Raw genomic sequence first — 17,376 nt, 5'->3', positions numbered from 1 at the left:
CTTGACTTCTTAATAAATATTTCTTTACTTCGACCATAAACTCAAAATACTGATTACCAAAAGCTGTGTTAATTAAATAATCCAACGGTTATTAAGACGCTCAACTGTGCCATAAAATTTAGATTAAATGCATATGTAAATATTTGTTTTAATGCGCGTTTCAAAATATTTATCAAGTCTTTTCGCGCGCAAAATTAAGAAAAGGACAGATGCTACAGGCGCTGGTAAGAGCGAGACAAGTGAACAAGCCTGTTTGATGGGGATGGGGAGTAGAAAGAGGGGGATGGAGGGGCAAGAGCAAAAACTGGTTTCCGTGTTGCACAGTCAATTTTTGAAATATGGTGAAATTGATCAATCAGTAACCGAAATCCGAATATAATTTTTGAAAAACATCCAAAACTTGTTTTTGAATCAAAACCCACGCAGGAATTCTTAGTTTTGGAGTAGGATCACTAAAGTGTGTAATTTTTGCAAAAAAATAGACAAATACAAAACATTAAATTCTTAAGAATTTCAAATATTAAAAATAATTTAACAATAGTTCAAAAACAAGTTCTTTTCCTTATAATCCATAGTTATAGTAGCAGATTCTACTCCATTACATAGACTCCCTTTTTGGCTCCGTTTTCTGTATCTACTCCTATTTTAATGCTACTTTTCTGCTACTTTTTTGTTGGGTCTCTTAATGTCGTAGCTCTCTCGTTGCCAGTTCTCTGTCGTTTTCAAGAGCGTCATAAATTGAAATAAAAAATCAAAACCAAGAGCAATCCCAACAACAAAAAGGCAGGGGAGCATTGTACAATCGCAGTTTTTGTTTTGCTTTGGTGTTCGCTGAGCAGCGCTGCCAGCGCTCTGCTGCTGCCTTTTCTACTACCTTATCTGCTGCTTCTTCTTGTTCTGCCTCTGCCAGCAGAGTTACCTGCTCAACAAGATCTTTGTGTACTCACACACACATGCATAAGCAAGCCCACAGCCACCGCCTGCCCACTCACTCTCAGTTTCTCTCAGGTTGCGTTCTTTGGGATACCCTGTAACCCTAAAAGATTAAATATTAAATATTAAAATCACTCATACGACTTGTATGTCACTGAACCGGAAGTTCAAGGGACAACACTGCGTATGAGTGTTAAGCTTTGAAGCCATTGCGCATTAAACACCGCATTATTGGAAATCTCCAATAATCAGTTTCAATTAACCCTACGAGTACTGGATATATAAAAAAAGAGGCGATTATTCTCTCTTTTTTTTTGTTGTTGTATTCTTCCCCCGCATGCAACTACCTGCATGCATGTGCATGTACAGGAGCGAGCGTGTGAGAGAGGAAGAACGAGAAAGAGCGCAAGAGACTGCACTGCACTGCCTGCCTGCCGCAGCGCCTACAACGTTGTATCTGTATCTGGCCTGGCTCCGCTGGCCTGTAGTTTGAGGTGGCTCCGCACAGTTCGCAGTTAGCCGCGGAGCCAGTAAGACGTGTTTTCTCCTCAGAAACAACGCTCTTTCTTTGAGTCTGCAACACGTTTTAAGTGCTTCCCCAAACAACAATCGATAACAACAGTAACAACAACAGCAGCCAGTAGAATTAAAAATTCGTGATTGTGTTTTTAAATAAAAAGTTCTAACCGATGAAAGTTTTGATGAAAAATGCAAAAGAATCTGGAAAACTAACTTGACTTGAGTGTTGTTCGAAAAAAAACCATAAAAATAATAATAATAAACAAAAAACAAAAACTGCACAAAAAATGCAAAAGTTTCTAATTTTCAAAATCTTGCACAAAAAATACAAAATAAATTAAAGTGAACTCTAAACTGAAAAAGAAACGAAAAGAAAAGAATAATAAATAGAGAAGGAAAACAAACGTAGAGCGAAGAACAATCAAAAGAAGAGCCAAGCGAAAACAAAAAGCAGGAAGAAGCTGCCGGAAGGAAAGGATAAAGGACGCAAGCACCCATCACACCCACAAACACACACACATACACCACCCACACACAAGCACGATGGCCGTGCCCTTTTTTTTGCCCGAGGGCGGCACCGATGACATTGCCTCGAGTTCATCGGGTGCTTCGGGCAACTCCTCCCCCCACAATCCGCACAGCCACCCCCCGCTCTCGGCGCACTCGACATCGGGCGCATCCTCCTCATCCTCGTCCTCGGGAGTGTCCTCAGCCTCCTCCGCGGCATCCTCGGCCTCGTCCGACGGCGCCAGCAGCGTCGCCTCGCAGTCGCCCAACACCACCACCTCGGCCACGCAGACGCCGATGCAGTCGCCTCTGCCCACCGACCAGGTGCTCTATGCCCTCTGCGAGTGGGTTAGGATCTATCAGCAGAACCAGCAGAACGGTGAGTTTTGAAGGGTTTTTTGAAAATCTTTTCAAAAATATTATTTTATTTAAATATTTCCAAATATTAAAAATTGTTTTTAACAATTTAAAAGTGGATTATTGAAAGACGATTCTGAAATACTTCAACTTTGATCTTAAGAATTCGGTTTTATCTTTTAAATAGGAAAAAACTAAATATAATTTTATACTCTATTTTTAATTAATAATCTTTTATATATAATTAAGAACATGGATATAGAATAAAGAATATTCTACATAGATTATATATTCTATTCTATATTCTAGATATCTAGGGTGTGATGGGTGTATTCTATTCTATATCTTATATAGAATATATAACTGTATTGTTGCTCTTATAGAACTAAATATTGCTCTAAACTGTAAAGAAAAAATATTCTTTATCTTAAAATTCTATATGCGGTATTTCAAGAATTCCTGATAAGAAAAATAACTAATAATTCTACAACCATTATGTGTACAACCTTTTTAAAACACTTGTTATGGATAATAATATTTCATTGACTTGCAAAAACTTGATTCTTTTTAGTTATTTTCTTACTTCTCTTGTAGTGAAAAATATAAGAGTTTATATTAACATTTTTATTATAGATATATAGGAAAAGAAAAGTTTGATGAGAGAAACATTATTATGTTTCATAAATGCAAGGCTCTCGGAATTAATTTTAAAAATATTCGTGTTTCAAAAAATATCATCTTATGAAGGAAGAACCCATTTCATAGGATGCGTCCTTACAATAGTATTCTTCTTATAATAAGAATATAATTCTTAAGAAAATATTATTTTCTTCTTAATAAAAATATTCACATTCCAAAAATTATAATCTTAAGAAGGATATTCCCATATACATTCCTACTACCTACTACTATTCTTAAAACTAAGAATTCCTAAGGAAATATTCTTTTTCCTAAGAATATTTACACATTTAAATTCATAAATTAATGTCCTTAAAATACTATTTAATTTTAAGATCAAGCCTTCCTTAACTTGTTTAAAAAATGTATCTTTTTGTAAAAAGAAACACCAAACGGTATCGAATTCCCAAAGAAGTATCTCAACAGGCCCGAAAGTCAGTGTCCGCATTTTAAAATGGGTCAGCAATTAGCCAAGTTGTTGTTGTGACTTCATTTGTTAACTGCTTCAGTTCCCCTTGGGCGAGTTTCACTTTTCAAGGTTGTTGACTCATCCAACCGATTCCGATTCCCGTCCGACTGCAACTGCCCCAGGTCAGCACTTTGCCAGCTTATCAGGCTACATGGTATTTGCATTAAATTACTACTCGGCCACATTCGAAAGGAAGCCGCTGCCGAAAAGGGTAGTAATTCAATAAAAATTAATCGAATCGAAGTTCAAAAAAGGGGAAAATTGAAGGTAATTGAGACCATAAGATCGGGGGAGGAAGTTAAAAAGCAAACAAGATGACACAAAAATGCAAACAATAATATGGTATTAAGTTTCTTGGCTTGTTTACTGCTTTTGGTCAAAAAATAATAAAACACTCAATTAACGATATGCGTCTTAGAACTATATATCACTTTATTAGAACCTGGTATTAATTACAATCTCCCGATCTATAAAGACCCACTCCAGACCCACTAAATAGCCGCAGAAATCTCCCAACTAGAGACAGATGCAAGACAACTGCCAACTGGGCTGTCAGGCCATATTATTTCTTGGCCAAAAGCTGGGCGTGTGCTGGCCAGAAAAAAAGACGGTAAAACAGAGCTGGAAGCCAAAGAGCTAAGCACGTTTAATTGGCACGCGCCAAACTCGCCTCCAAGTGAGTGTGTGTGTGTGTATCTGGGTATCTGCTAGATATGTATCTCAATCACAATGCCCGTATCTGTTACAGTTGCGCCCGAGTCGTAACCCAAATTATTAAACGCCATTTGACCTTAGGCGACTAGTTTTCCACCGCGGACCGGGGGCTGGGCGTGGAGTGAGGCTGAGGGTGAGGGTGTGGGGCCATTTGCTAAGTGTTTGACTTAACGGTTGTTTAAGTAGCTTTTGTGCACCGCAACCGTTGAGTGCGGTCAGTATTTTTTGTGTATTTTTTTTGCGCTTTTCATGTTTACTTTGCGGTTGCTGTTTTTTATTTTTTTGTTCAGCGTTCCTTAATTTTTGTTTTTCCTTTGCATAATAGATTTTGTCGCTGTCGATGATTGCCAGCTGCGGTTGAGCTGCAACAAATTTTTGTTTTATTTTCTTACCTTTTTTTTTGCGATTGTCAGCAACAGTTGGTCAAGCTTGAAAATGTAGTAGACTTCCCTCTGAGTCACTTTTGGGCGTTGCATTTTAGTAAAATTATCTCAAGTTGTGCAATATACAGTACACATATCTCTCAAAAGTCAAGAACCTTTTGATTCTTAACCACAAAAAAAAAGCTCCCTTAGAACAACAGCTCTCAATTGTGGCTCAAGTCACTCAAGTATATAATTTATCTAATAGTGACACATCCCTAAACTAGTGAACAATGCTTGCCAGGCTCTTAACACAAGAACGGGATAAACTCCTGTTAACAGATGGGAGCATCCTCCCAAAACGCTTAGTCATCAACCAGCAACCTAGCAACCCTAAAAGCCTAAAAATGCGAGGCGCAAACAACCCCAACAAAAATTCCTAAATACCCAAAGAGCTTCTCCCAAATAAAGGAGGAGCAGGGAGTCCTTTTGTTTGGGGAGAGGATTAAGCATCCATCCTAGAGTCGGCCTACAACCCACTCCCGTGGCCAGCCGACAAAAGGTGCAATGACAGCAGATTTTCAGACTAGGTATACAGAAAAAAATAAATATTTTTTAACTTTAATAAATAAGAAATTAATAATTAATATTAAAAGATTATTTTTTATTTATTTAAATATCTCACATTCTCTTAAAAACCTTTAAAAAAATCTTCCAAAACATAACCTCTATTTTGCAACAGTGTTGAGCACCCAACCTAACCTCAATGTTTGTCCTCTACGTTTTGCTATGCAAATTCGCATCATTCGCCAACCTCCGGCTCTGTTGCCAACAGCTGTTTTGCTGCTAGGCGTTGTTTGTTGCTGCCGGCGTCGCAGCCGCACTTGACATTTTCAACCATTTTGTTTTGCTCGGCAACTTCGTAGGCACTCCGCTTGGCGCTCGGCTTGGCGGAAGCTAACGGTAAACACAGGGCAAAATGGCGGCAAAAATGGCGACTTTTATCCTGCCTGCCTGGCAACAAAGCTCAGCTGACTGTGCGCACAGAGAAAGAGAGAGGGTAGCATCCTAAGAGAGGGAGTGCCTATTAACCGCAAGTTTTTGTACAGCCTATCCCTAGAAGGGGTGGGCGGTGGTGGTGGTGGAGAAATGGCGGAATAAGAGAGGGGTTTTCATCATTTGCATCTCGATGAGGTTGGCCCTGTTGCCAAGCTGCCGTTTTTTGCTTTTTTTTCCAAAACTGTTATTGACCGTGAATTTTTATTTATTTCTCTGCTTTTGCTTTTGCTTTTTCGTGCTTTGCTTTTTCATGTAAATTGCTTTTATTGAGCTGCGTATTTTTTTGTAATTGTTTCACTTAATTTAAGCTTTTTTTTACGATTTTATGGCCAACATAAAGATCTTTTGACAGCTGCGACAAATCGAATATTTCCCCATAAAAGCTACATAAAGTACATAGTTTGCCAGCAGATGTGAAACATAAACCTTTAACTTCTTCAATCTTTCAACTATTTCTTCTCAAGACTGTTGACATTTCACACCATTCAGCGCAATGAACTTTACATACTTTTTTCAAGTTTAAATGCCCGCCAGGCACTTTGGCTAATAAGAAAAAAAAAAAACAGTATAAACTTGACACTTTTGGCGACACTATACGTAGACAGGAGCTACCTGGATGAGCCCCGACTGAGCTCCACAGTCTTTTGATTAAGTCTCCTTGGAGGCCGTGCTAAATTGTTTGCATTGAAGCGTTCGGGTTAAGTTATGAGAGCGACACCCTGCCATCTGCCATCTGCCACCTGCCACCTGCCTCTGGAACGTGCTCAAGTTTTTGTTATGAAATCGAGCCTAGACAAGTCACCCAGCCATCCTCGACAAGTCGTCTACCATTCAGGAGGACAAAGGAACTTGTGCCGTGATGCTCAGGGCAGAAGTGGAAAAGGATATGTATCAAAAGGCGGAAAACTAAGAACAGGATATGCTTCTTAGCCGGGCACAGACACAGACAGTATACCTGGCTACTTGTTATAATTGGCGAGGTGGCTTTAAAGTTTTAAGGATGTAAGGATGTAAGGATAAATGCCCGATTTGAGGAAATGTTTCTTGGAAAACAGTATCGAATGCGATAACTGGAACCTCCAAACAACACTTGGCTATCAACAAATAAGCTCGTGTAATTGTAGTCGGTAGTCAGTGGGTGGCTCGTGTGGTTTCCGGAGGTGGTGCGGCGGTGGCGGTGGATCGGCAATAGATAACCCTTCGGGCACGCCAGCTCCGAGTGGCTGGGCATGACGCACCGAAGACAGCCAGCCAGTCTGCCCCAGCCGGCTCGCATATGTAATTTCCATTCATTTATTAATAAATTTTTTCCGTTGCCGTTCGAGACGTGCAGTTTGCCGTTTTGTGGCTACAGTTTTTTTTCTCATTTTTTATTCTTCTCTTTTTTTTAATTATTTTAATTGCGTTGCATCTGATCGAATGCTGGCGTACAGTTTTATTTATTGTTTAATTGTAATTTTCACATTTACGTTGTTAATTGCAGCAGGGTGGAAACTGCTAAATGCTGCTATAAAATTGGGTGATTGTTTAATAATATTTATAGCATAAAGTTTTAATACCGGAAGTTGGTAAAATTTACTTAAGAATTAACATAAACCTGGCACTTAAGTTTTGAGAACCTTTCTGAAGCTCTTCTGCTGGATTGGCAGTATTTTTATTTATATTTTTTTTTATTCAATCCTTTATACTTTAGTGCTTTGGGTAGCCTTGTTTATATGCTCCTTTTGGGACACAAAACACATGCTACCAAATCTCCTCCTAAAAATATGCAAACTGCCAAGACCAAGGACTTGTGCTTCGCTCACTTTCCTGTCAATCGATGTGCATCCTCTGCCTGATTTTCCTTTAGCTTTTTATAGCCTTTTAAGCTGTTTTTCCTTTGTTGGATACCAGACCCTGGATAGGAAATTGAAAAATTGCATTTGAGAAGCTCTAGACCCCAGAGCTTCGTATCTGCTAGCCTTAGCTGGGCTGGCGTGATAAGCGTTTGAGCTATTTCCACAAAAATGCTTTCAATGCGGGGCTGGGAATGAATATTTTGAAATTCTATTCAGCTGTCCCTCAACCGGGTTCCTCATTCCTTAAAGTACATAGCTCTTCGCAACGGCTTTTAATTCCTAAAATATTTTTCATCTAATTCTCGCATATATTACTGACCCCATTTCAGTTTAATTATCTTTTTATGAGAATAATATATGTATGCTGACCTTGCTGACAAACTAGATAGCTCTTGATGCACTGCCCTTAGTTCTTTGCTTTCCAGAATTCTTCTCACGAATTCTTCAATTTACTTCCCGGATCTTCCAACAAAGAAACTTTCTCTTTCCGCAAATTATTACGCAAGTTGCTTAAATCCCAGAACTTTCTCCTTCTACTGCCATGAATCACCCAAATGACTTTCCCAAATTTGTCAAACAGCTTCCGCATATTTTAAGCCAATTCTCCAAATGGCTAATTATCCGCCAAACCAAAATTGGTAATTAACAGCGGGACATATGGCCATAAATCGGAATATCTATTGATCTTTAAATAGAAACATAGATCGGCAGCTGATTGACATTCGAGTCGAGAGATCGACATGATCGAATTGTAAAGCCCCCGAAAAAGGCATTTCTAGAAACTGTAGTAAGCTTGAGGATTCTTTATCTGGAGATCGTACACTTGCCGTAATTATTTCCCGAATTCTGAGGCAATTTCCTGAGAAGAGCCTTTTAATTAGTCACTTGCCTTGAAATGTGAGTTGGCCAACCAAATTGGTAATCTCGCATCAGTCGTGACAGTCGACAAATCGCCTTAAATGAATGACTTCAAAAATGTACTTACATCATTTTCTGTGGCTTGTTTTCATTGTCGTCTTGGGTGGGCGGTGTTGTGTTAACTGTAAAATGAGTGTTTCTTAACTGAATTATTCAGGTCTCGTGTAATCTTGAGCTTTGCTTCCCAACTCCAGACACACAGCCAGACAGACCGAGCTTGTTGTGAAGTATTTCCTTTGTTCTGTCATCTTCAGCATGTTTCAGTTGTGTTTCTTTAAATTTTAAAAATTCATCAATAAATGTCAATGTCAAGTGAAGTTGCTGCTTTGGAGTATATTTCGGCTGAGATATTCGTCTTGAAATTAGTCTCAGACCTTATATCTATAGCTTCCTTCCTCGATATCTGGCCAATGTATAGCCCCAGCCAGCATTTCCCATTCCGTTCCACTGACCAACTTATAGAACTCGCACTTCTCAAACTCGTTTCGAAGTGCGACGCAATTGTTCCGTCGAGTACTCGTATTTATTCATAGTTTGCAATTGCAGCAGTGACTCTAGTATATTTTTATGTGTAGTTCATTCTTTTTTTTTTTTTTTTTTTTTTTACATTTTGCATTTAGCTTAGCACTTCAAGGTTATAATGAGCAACATATGCTGCGGGTCCGCCGCCAGCCAGCCAGCCAGCAAATGCAATCAACTGGCTAAGGCACAACTAAAAATGCATTTCAACGACAACGCCAGCGACGACGATTTGTTCTTTTGTGTGGCACTAACAGATACAATGATACAACAAACCAAGCCACAACTAAAGCGTAACATACAGCTCGGCATTTTTCACGTTTTTCCCGAGCTGTTCTTGGGGCTTTTTCTGAGGCGTTCTGCTTAGTTAAACCTTAGCCATTGCCTGATTGATGTTTGTCAGCTGGGTCTCTCCGAAGCGGCCTAGAACCGAAGGAAAAATTTAAGTAAATTATACACATAATTGCATTTTTTTTTTGTAACTTTAGTTTTGTCCAGATGCCACTACGATCTCCGCAGAGTACTCGTAATTCAATTAAACATTTTTCACATATTGTTGGCTTGCGAAAAAAAAGAAATAATTTATAATCGAATGCAGGAGGGGGCTAGTGACAATTGGTCACGTTTCGTCACCAACCACAATAGCAGCGCCCGCATCGGGTGGCGATCATAAAAGTTGTAAAGCCCCCGGATAGAGTTGTCTTCCAAAAAAAACAGTGACTGAAAGCTGCTATCAGATACTCTCTAATATTAAGCTATTTAAGCACTTCCCCCTCCGCCACATTCGATGAAAAATGTATCTCATATGCTAAGTGCTGGCAGATAATTTTCCACACAATTTGCAATTAGTAATAAAATTTTTTTTTCTTTATATCTGACTGGGGCTCGTCAGTTTCATCATAAAGGCACTGCCATCGACACGGCTAGTTATACAAGTTGGCCAGGCCGTAATGATCCCTGCCTCTGGCTCTCGCTATGGTTTCGCTTCGTTTCTGAAGCCAAAGCCGAAGCTAAAAGCCTGATGGTGAAGCTGAGGCTGGAGCTGGCAGATTTTCAAGGTTAGAAGCAACGACGATGGCGCGCGGTTAGCGCACGTGAGCTTCAGGCCCCAGGCAGGCCTCAGCTGCTCAACTGCTCGGCTACTCAGCTGGTTGGCTAGATACCACCAGCAAACTAGTTTCAAATGCCTGCCAAGTATCTGTAAGATACACACGGTTCAGGCAAGGAGTGGCTCAGCTTTGGCCAGCAATTAAATACAGATTTTCTTGCAACTGCAGCAGCAACAGCTGTGGGCCCATTTCGTTTCGATTCTGGCCGTTTCGAGTTCAAGGGTATTGGGTCAAATTGCAAATTAGTGGCCTGCAGGTTGACAGTGAGTGACATTATGGTATATCTCGATACTGACCACCAGAACCGACGCGAGAGACAGATGCTCGGCTTCCGCCGCCAGCGATTTGTATAAATTTTGCATTACAATCGATCTTAAATAGCTTTTTAAGTAAATAAACATTAAGAAGTCATGTGTATGAAAATGAAATCGCACACCCTATCCAGCTAATGGATAGTTTTTTATTTTTTAAATTTATGCGCATACCAAGTGGCCAGCTTAGAAGTGCTTTTGTTGTCGATTTGCATCTGAGAACACTAAGCTCAGATACAGATACAGATGCTTTTCAAGTTGATTTTTGGCTGGTGCTTCAATGGCAGATACAAATGTATCTTCAGGCGGCTTATGAGGTACTTATCGCTTGCGAACAAGTGGAAGATTGTTTGTTATTGTTCATGGATATCGGATAAGAGCCAGCATCTACAATTAGATGAAAATGCATCTTTTGGGGAGTTGATTGAACTTTGGAGATAAGTTTTTTTTTAAGACTATTACTTAATTATGGAACATGAGGTTAAGGTAGCTCCATTGCCATATAAAGATATCCAATTTTATTGTGCTACCTGATCATTTTTTATGGAAGGTTTTACGATCGGCGAGGACTTGCCTTGCCGTAATTATAGCAGTTTTTACTGCCGGCCAGTTGGAAGTTGGCAAGACAATGCACCTCACAAAGCCCCGACCTTAGACACTTCCCCGCATTGTCACTTAAACCCAGCCAGCTCCAGATCTCTGGCCAATGCCGCCTTTGTTTACTCACCCAGTGCTCCATTGTTGGGCGATCTTTATGATGAACGTGGGCAGCAGGTGATCCGAGGGAGTATTGTTTTTTATTTTTAATATTTTAATAGTCCTATTTTTGTTATTTCATTGCAGGCCCTCACATCTTCCAGTATCCACCACCGCCGAGTCCTTCTTGCAACTACACGGGTGGCGAAATATTCTTTCCCCACGGCCCCCCCAATCCGAATCCCCATCCACGCACTCCCCGCACCAGCGTGAGCTTCTCGGCCGGCGAGGAGTACAACTTCTTCCGGCAGGCGACCCACCATGCGCCATATCCGGCGCCATCGACACCGCAACCGATGCCACCGCAGTCGGCGCCGGCGATGCACTGCAGCCACAGTTACCCGCAGCAGTCGGCAGCACCCCACCTGATGGCACAGCACCACTCGTCGCCGTACGGCATGGGCGGTTACTACGCCTCCTATACGCCGCCACCCACGCCGAACACCGCCAGTGCCGGCAGCGCCTCGACCTCCTCGGTGGCGTTCGGCTGGCCCCAGAGCCACCAGCCCATCCACAGCCCCGGGCTGGCCTCCACCCCGCTGTCGGCGCCACTGGCGCCCAAGATGCGACTCCAGCGCAGCCAGTCGGATGCGGCCAGACGGTGAGTAGATACAACATTAAAGGGCTTATCAGCTGGTGGCAGAAATTGATTCGATTTGTAATCACTTTGTTATTTAATCTGGAAGTCACTACCCATTTGCGAATGCAATTCCCATGAAACTGCGCCAAGTTTTTAATTAATGAAATCGGCCAAGTATTCATGGGATTATGTATATAGAGAACCGACACCAGACTGATAATTGCTCATGACGTTGCCAAGACCCAGCCTTCATACATACATATATTATAGTATAGTATATATTCAGTGATATTTATAGAGAACCATTATGCCCCTCTTTCCGATTCTCGAACAGCAAGCGATTGACCTCGACGGGTGAGGATGAGCGCGAGTATCAGAGCGATTATGAGACCAGTTGGGACGAGTTTGACGATCGCTATGACAACTTTACGGCCGGACGGGAGCGTCTCCAGGAGTTCAATGGACGTATTCCGCCCCGGAAGAAGAAAACAAGTGCCACCAGTAGTAGTACTTTGAATCCAATCACCCAAAACGAGAGCCAACTGGGCACTAGTTCGTCGGAGTGCAGCGACAACATCACCAATAGCCAGAACCATCAGCGGCAGGTGGAACGGGAGCGTCAGAGGGCAAAGGCCGAGAAAAAGGTGAGTTTTTAACTTAATTTTTAAATTAAATACAACTTAGATATATAGAGGGAAGATAGTCGCACCTCCTGTGCCCCCCAGGAGCGTAATTAGAATAACACGAGCCGCCAACTTAGGGAGTTCATTAACTCACAAGTAGGAGCAGATCTGGAGGCAACATCTGTGCGATCCTCGTTCCACACCGGCACGTGGCAAACATTTTTCAAAGGCTCAACTAGCTAGAAGTTGACTAAAAATACATCCAGGAATGACAAATTGCCACACGCGAAAGGAGTTTTCAGATACAGATACAGATGCAGGCGGTGGCGCGCAGATACAGATACCCGGCAAGACCCGGCCCTGGGCATGTATAACACTTTTTTTTCGCTGCATATGCTAACTGTGTGATAAAAATTAATTGCGCAGTTCCCCGGACCCGTGGAAAGAGTAGCTCTTGTCACTTGTCTCCTCAGCTCGCATCGCTTTATGTTAATCGAGGCAGGCGCCTCTGGAAGTCGGGCCTTTGTGTCAGCAGCCCTCATCGAGCTTACGTTTTTCTGCTTTTTTTTTTTAATACACACATACTATAATATATATTTTATAAATACGCGTTGCGTTTTTAGTTTTAGTTTTTGTGGCGCAATTGAAAGAAATGCAAAGTTGAAGAAATTCAATCGCAATTGCATGACACACACTGACTCAGACTCTGACTCTGACTGGGACTTGATACCATTTCCAGTTCTAGCCTTTGATTTATTTTATTTTTTCATTTGCAATTGAAACGTTTCTTATCGCAACAAGGGGGCCTATCCTTGGGGAGGCTACTAGCTACTAGACGAGTGGAAAAAATATATATATAGAGCAGTTGGCTGGTGGGATGCGACCTTATCCGAGACTCTGTCAGCTGCGAATCGGGAGCGTGAGAAGTTCTATAATCTGAAAAGTATTATATATATCAAATACGCACTTTATATACAACATTTCATAGTAATTACTATTTGAAACTCACTCCGAAAATTGCATCAAAATTCTGCCACATGTTCGATGGCCTTTCGTACCATTAACCACAGTGATACTGTCACAAAATCCTAACAAAATAAACCCAAAATTCGGTCAAAAATAACAGAAATGGAAATTTGCATAATAAATGCGAGGGTCAAGCCACCACCACCCTCATCATGCACCTCACACGTGCCACACTGACTGCGACCATTGAAGCGTGGAATATTGGACAAATAAATGGTGTAAATTATATAACCATTGATGCGGGTGGGTGATGGTGATGGAGATGGAGAGTCAAGTGCTCTTTATACGAAAATAATTACACCATTGACCGGACAAAAATAGAGCCCCGTCCAGCCACATGAAGTTCATTCGGATAGCCAGTCTATAGTTGCGTTTGATTTACGAGTTCGAGAGGGATGGTTTTGGCCACGTGTGTGGTTTTAGATACTTTATACGACACAGGGGAGTAAAATAAAATACTAAATAATTTTATATTTTTATTTTCAGAAACCCCAGAGCTTCACTTGGCCCACAGTTGTCACCGTTTTCGTTTTGGCCATGGGCTGTGGATTTTTTGCGGCGCGATGAAACCGCCCCCCGACTCGTATCGAAACGAACGATCTTTTAGTGAAATCAGCTACTTCTTAAGATAAATACCGATCTACAGCATAGATATTAGTGCCACGAATTTAATGGATCTGCAGAAAGTCATTAATTCGTAATGCGAATAATAATATAAACCGAATAGGGATATAAGAAGGTTGACGGGACACAAGAACAATATATTCCAACTGTCTAGAATGTCTATCTGTCTATTTGCCTATGTGGTAACTGCATTTGTATCTCTAAAAAAGAAACTACACTTTCCTCAAATACAACAATTCAAACTGCTCAAAGTAATGAAAACTCTTAGACTGGCAAGAGACTCAAATCGAACTTATTTTTTTGCGAATGCATATATTTTGTACAACACTTTTGAACTCCACAACAACAAAATATTTACAAATTATATAAAAAAAAACAAGTACAAAAAATTAAAAAAAAAAGATATATATAAAGCAAAAGAAAACTGCCAATTTTTGAGATACTTTTGATAGTCTTTGTTTTGCATTTAATCATTTCCACTTGCATTTTCTTAAAAAAAAGTAAATCCACTTCTATTGTAGAATATAGTAAACAGCAATTTCAATGTCTTCGCATTTGTAATTCCAAATTGCAAGAAAAATGAAAAACAAAATATATTTTAAATATGTTTAACTAGTAGAATTTTTTAGATCTAAGCCCGCAAGAAAAATCACACACTTAGCTTTAATTGTTAAAACAAAAAAAAGAAAACTAAACAACAAAAAAAAAGGACAGGATTAAAAGAATTATGATTTAATATTGTATATAGTTTTTATGCCATTTTTGTGATGTTTTGTGTCTACGGTTTATGTCATGTTATTTTAGTTAAATTTCTTATGATTTATGTTTAATTGTAATTGTATAATTTTTGTCATTGTTTGTTCATCATCATCTTCAAATTGGTCTCACAATCTAGTAGTTAAGCCGCCCGCCCCAGGGAGTTGAGAGCGTAATAGGTTGAAGGTCGCCAGGGTTGATTCCGTTCTTAGACAGTCTTTTTTTGGAATGCACACAAATGATCTCTCACAATGGAAATTAATGGAAATTGATCTCCGCAAATAGCCAAAGTAAAAAAAGAAATGTAGCGGAAAGACCCTTATTTTCGTGGCGATTTTCAATATTTGCTTTCACAAATTCCCGGGCGTTTCAATGCTAATCGATTACCGTGACATGAAAGCGAACATAGCGAAAAAAAAAACAATCAAAAAAAAAATGAAAGATAGAAAAAACAATTCCCAAAAATCGCATTGATCTCATGGATTTATATACATTACAAATATTTCAACCGTTTTTTTACAATGAGAAGAAATGTTATGAAAAGCAGAAAGTGAAAAGTGAAAACAGCGAAACAGTAAACAAAAATTAATGAAAAGTTAATCTTAAGTTCGCCAAGCGTTTTAGTTTAAGCAAAATATTTTAGATAAGAGTCGATTTAGTTCGTTTTTTGAACTGTCTTTGGATGACAGTCTCTCTTATTTTTTTTTTGTATATAGAGCAATATTATTTTGTATATGATATAAGTGAACAGTATACCACCCATCAAATCCAATCCAATCCCAACCAGATCCCACAGCCAGACCACAACACACAATCAAATAGAATATGTTTTCTCGTACATACCTGCCTATGTATTAATCATAATTTGTATTACAAAACAGTACAATATTTCCAAAAAAAACCCAATTGAAAAATTATTTTTGTAAATTTTTTTGCATCAAATGAACTGGGAATCCCTAACCTGTCCTGGTTGGGGAAATCCCTAGTTCATTGCTAATTAGTTTTCACAATGATCTCGGTAAAGTTTTGTGGCCTCGCGCCCAGAAATCGACATAAACAATTGGATCGATTTTTGGTTGCCATAAATACTCGAACAAAAAGTTAGAGAAAAACGAAGCAAAAGGAACAATTCAATCAGAATGGAATACATGAAATTTATATACATACGTTTCACCCAATGCGACTTAATCCGTTTTTTTGTTAGTAAACTTAAGTATCTCTACTCGACCTCTGTATATAGTGCAGTTCGAATCATAGAATCAAATGCCATTTTTTGTATAGAATTTTGTTTGGTGCCAAAACAATTACAGATATGAACGCGTATTTTTTAAATACCCGTACATATAATGAATATATACATATATCGTAACTTCAATCGTATAGGTTTTCTATAGATTTCAGCGATTTTGTCAAATCCAATTTATGAATAAATTTCTGTTTTTGTTTTGTGTTTCGGAAGCAGGAAAACTTTGTTTAACTTGTACATTTTATATTATGCTGTAATATTTTTAATATATACATAAATATCATTACTGATCTCATGAATATGTTCATAAGACAACCAGAAATATAAATATTTAGAAATATGAATAAATCTATGTGTATGTGTAAATGATATAAAGCGCATAAATATCATGTAAGATTTACAGAACAACAAAAAAAACGTGCAACAAAAAAACAAAATAAAAAATAAAAATAATAAAATGCAAGAAGGTGTTTAATTTCGCTTATTTCAGCTTGAATTTGAAATGGTTTCAATTTAATAACTATAATGATGCTCTTTCATTACTTAATATGACTTAATTGGACAAAATAATTACTTTATTCACATTTTTTTTGTGGGCTTGCCAATATCGTATCTGAAAGATCGTATTCCACAAAAAACACTGCATACTTTTAGGCACTTGGGAAACAAGATCAGTGATGCCCAGCTAGAGGGTTTTTATTCAAAAGGAAAAACCCACCCCTTTCCATAAGATAAGGGTGAAAACGAATCCTTTATTCATATTTCATATGCGAATGAAAACTGCTGGCCACTTAAGCGGCAAATATTCAGGCGAATGCCTAAACCAATTTGTAGTTTCTTTTCCTTTCGTGGCCACGGATTAAGTGGTCATAATTGCTGCTCCTGCAGCCAGGACACGCGACTTGGTAACAGGATACCCACACACGTTGGTCGTGTCACAAAAATGATGGGTTATTAGCGGCTTAAGCAGACCAGGATAATGGTTATAAAGCAAGATTCGTGGGCAGGGCCAATTATGTTAACCTGGCCAGCCGAAAACCTCAACCTCTGAGGTCAGGACATCCGTTTCCGCCTTCAATCACGGACGCATGCAAGTGTCAATCATAGGGCATATTTAATCTGAAATTACGATTTCAATTTAATTCCAAGCGCGTGTCCGTTTTGCTTCAATGGTGTGCTAATCTGAACCCTGTAATCTAACCAGAATTCAATTTCATTTTAAAGAAAAGTAATCTTGAATAGAACACATATCTTAACTCCATCTCCAATAATTTGAAGCTGCTCTTAGAATATGTTTTCATATGTTTTAATTAAAAGGAATCCTAATTAACTATTCGCCACTTGAAAGCCACTTAAAAGTAATTCAATTATAAATAAAACTCATTGAGAGGGTAACGCATCTGATTACTTCAGTTTTTGCCAAAGGAGGAAGGAAAGAAAAAGTTAATTTCATTAAAGGAGTAAGTTCCCAT

General features: G+C 39.3%; 1 protein-coding gene across 2 annotated transcripts; it reads left to right on the top strand.

Annotated features, from left to right (window-relative positions):
- Positions 1-1,427: 1,427 nt before the first annotated feature.
- On the top strand, positions 1,428-16,343 carry hid (head involution defective). 2 transcript variants are annotated; one of them, XM_043212072.2, is made up of 4 exons: positions 1,428-2,338; positions 11,137-11,650; positions 11,916-12,273; positions 13,765-16,343. In XM_043212072.2, the coding sequence occupies exons 1-4, from the start codon at positions 1,996-1,998 to the stop codon at positions 13,843-13,845; spliced, it is 1,296 nt and encodes a 431-aa protein (XP_043068007.1). In that variant the 5' UTR covers positions 1,428-1,995; the 3' UTR covers positions 13,846-16,343. The 2 variants fall into 2 exon arrangements, with proteins under 2 accessions (XP_043068007.1, XP_017089441.2); XM_017233952.3 differs by having other exon boundaries at positions 1,430-2,338; positions 11,964-12,273; positions 13,765-16,342.
- Positions 16,344-17,376: the final 1,033 nt, after the last annotated feature.

Source organism: Drosophila bipectinata, chromosome 3L, assembly GCF_030179905.1.
Source record: "Drosophila bipectinata strain 14024-0381.07 chromosome 3L, DbipHiC1v2, whole genome shotgun sequence".
Taxonomy (NCBI): Eukaryota; Metazoa; Arthropoda; class Insecta; order Diptera; family Drosophilidae; genus Drosophila; species Drosophila bipectinata.
This window is presented reverse-complemented; position numbering and strand designations above follow the sequence as displayed.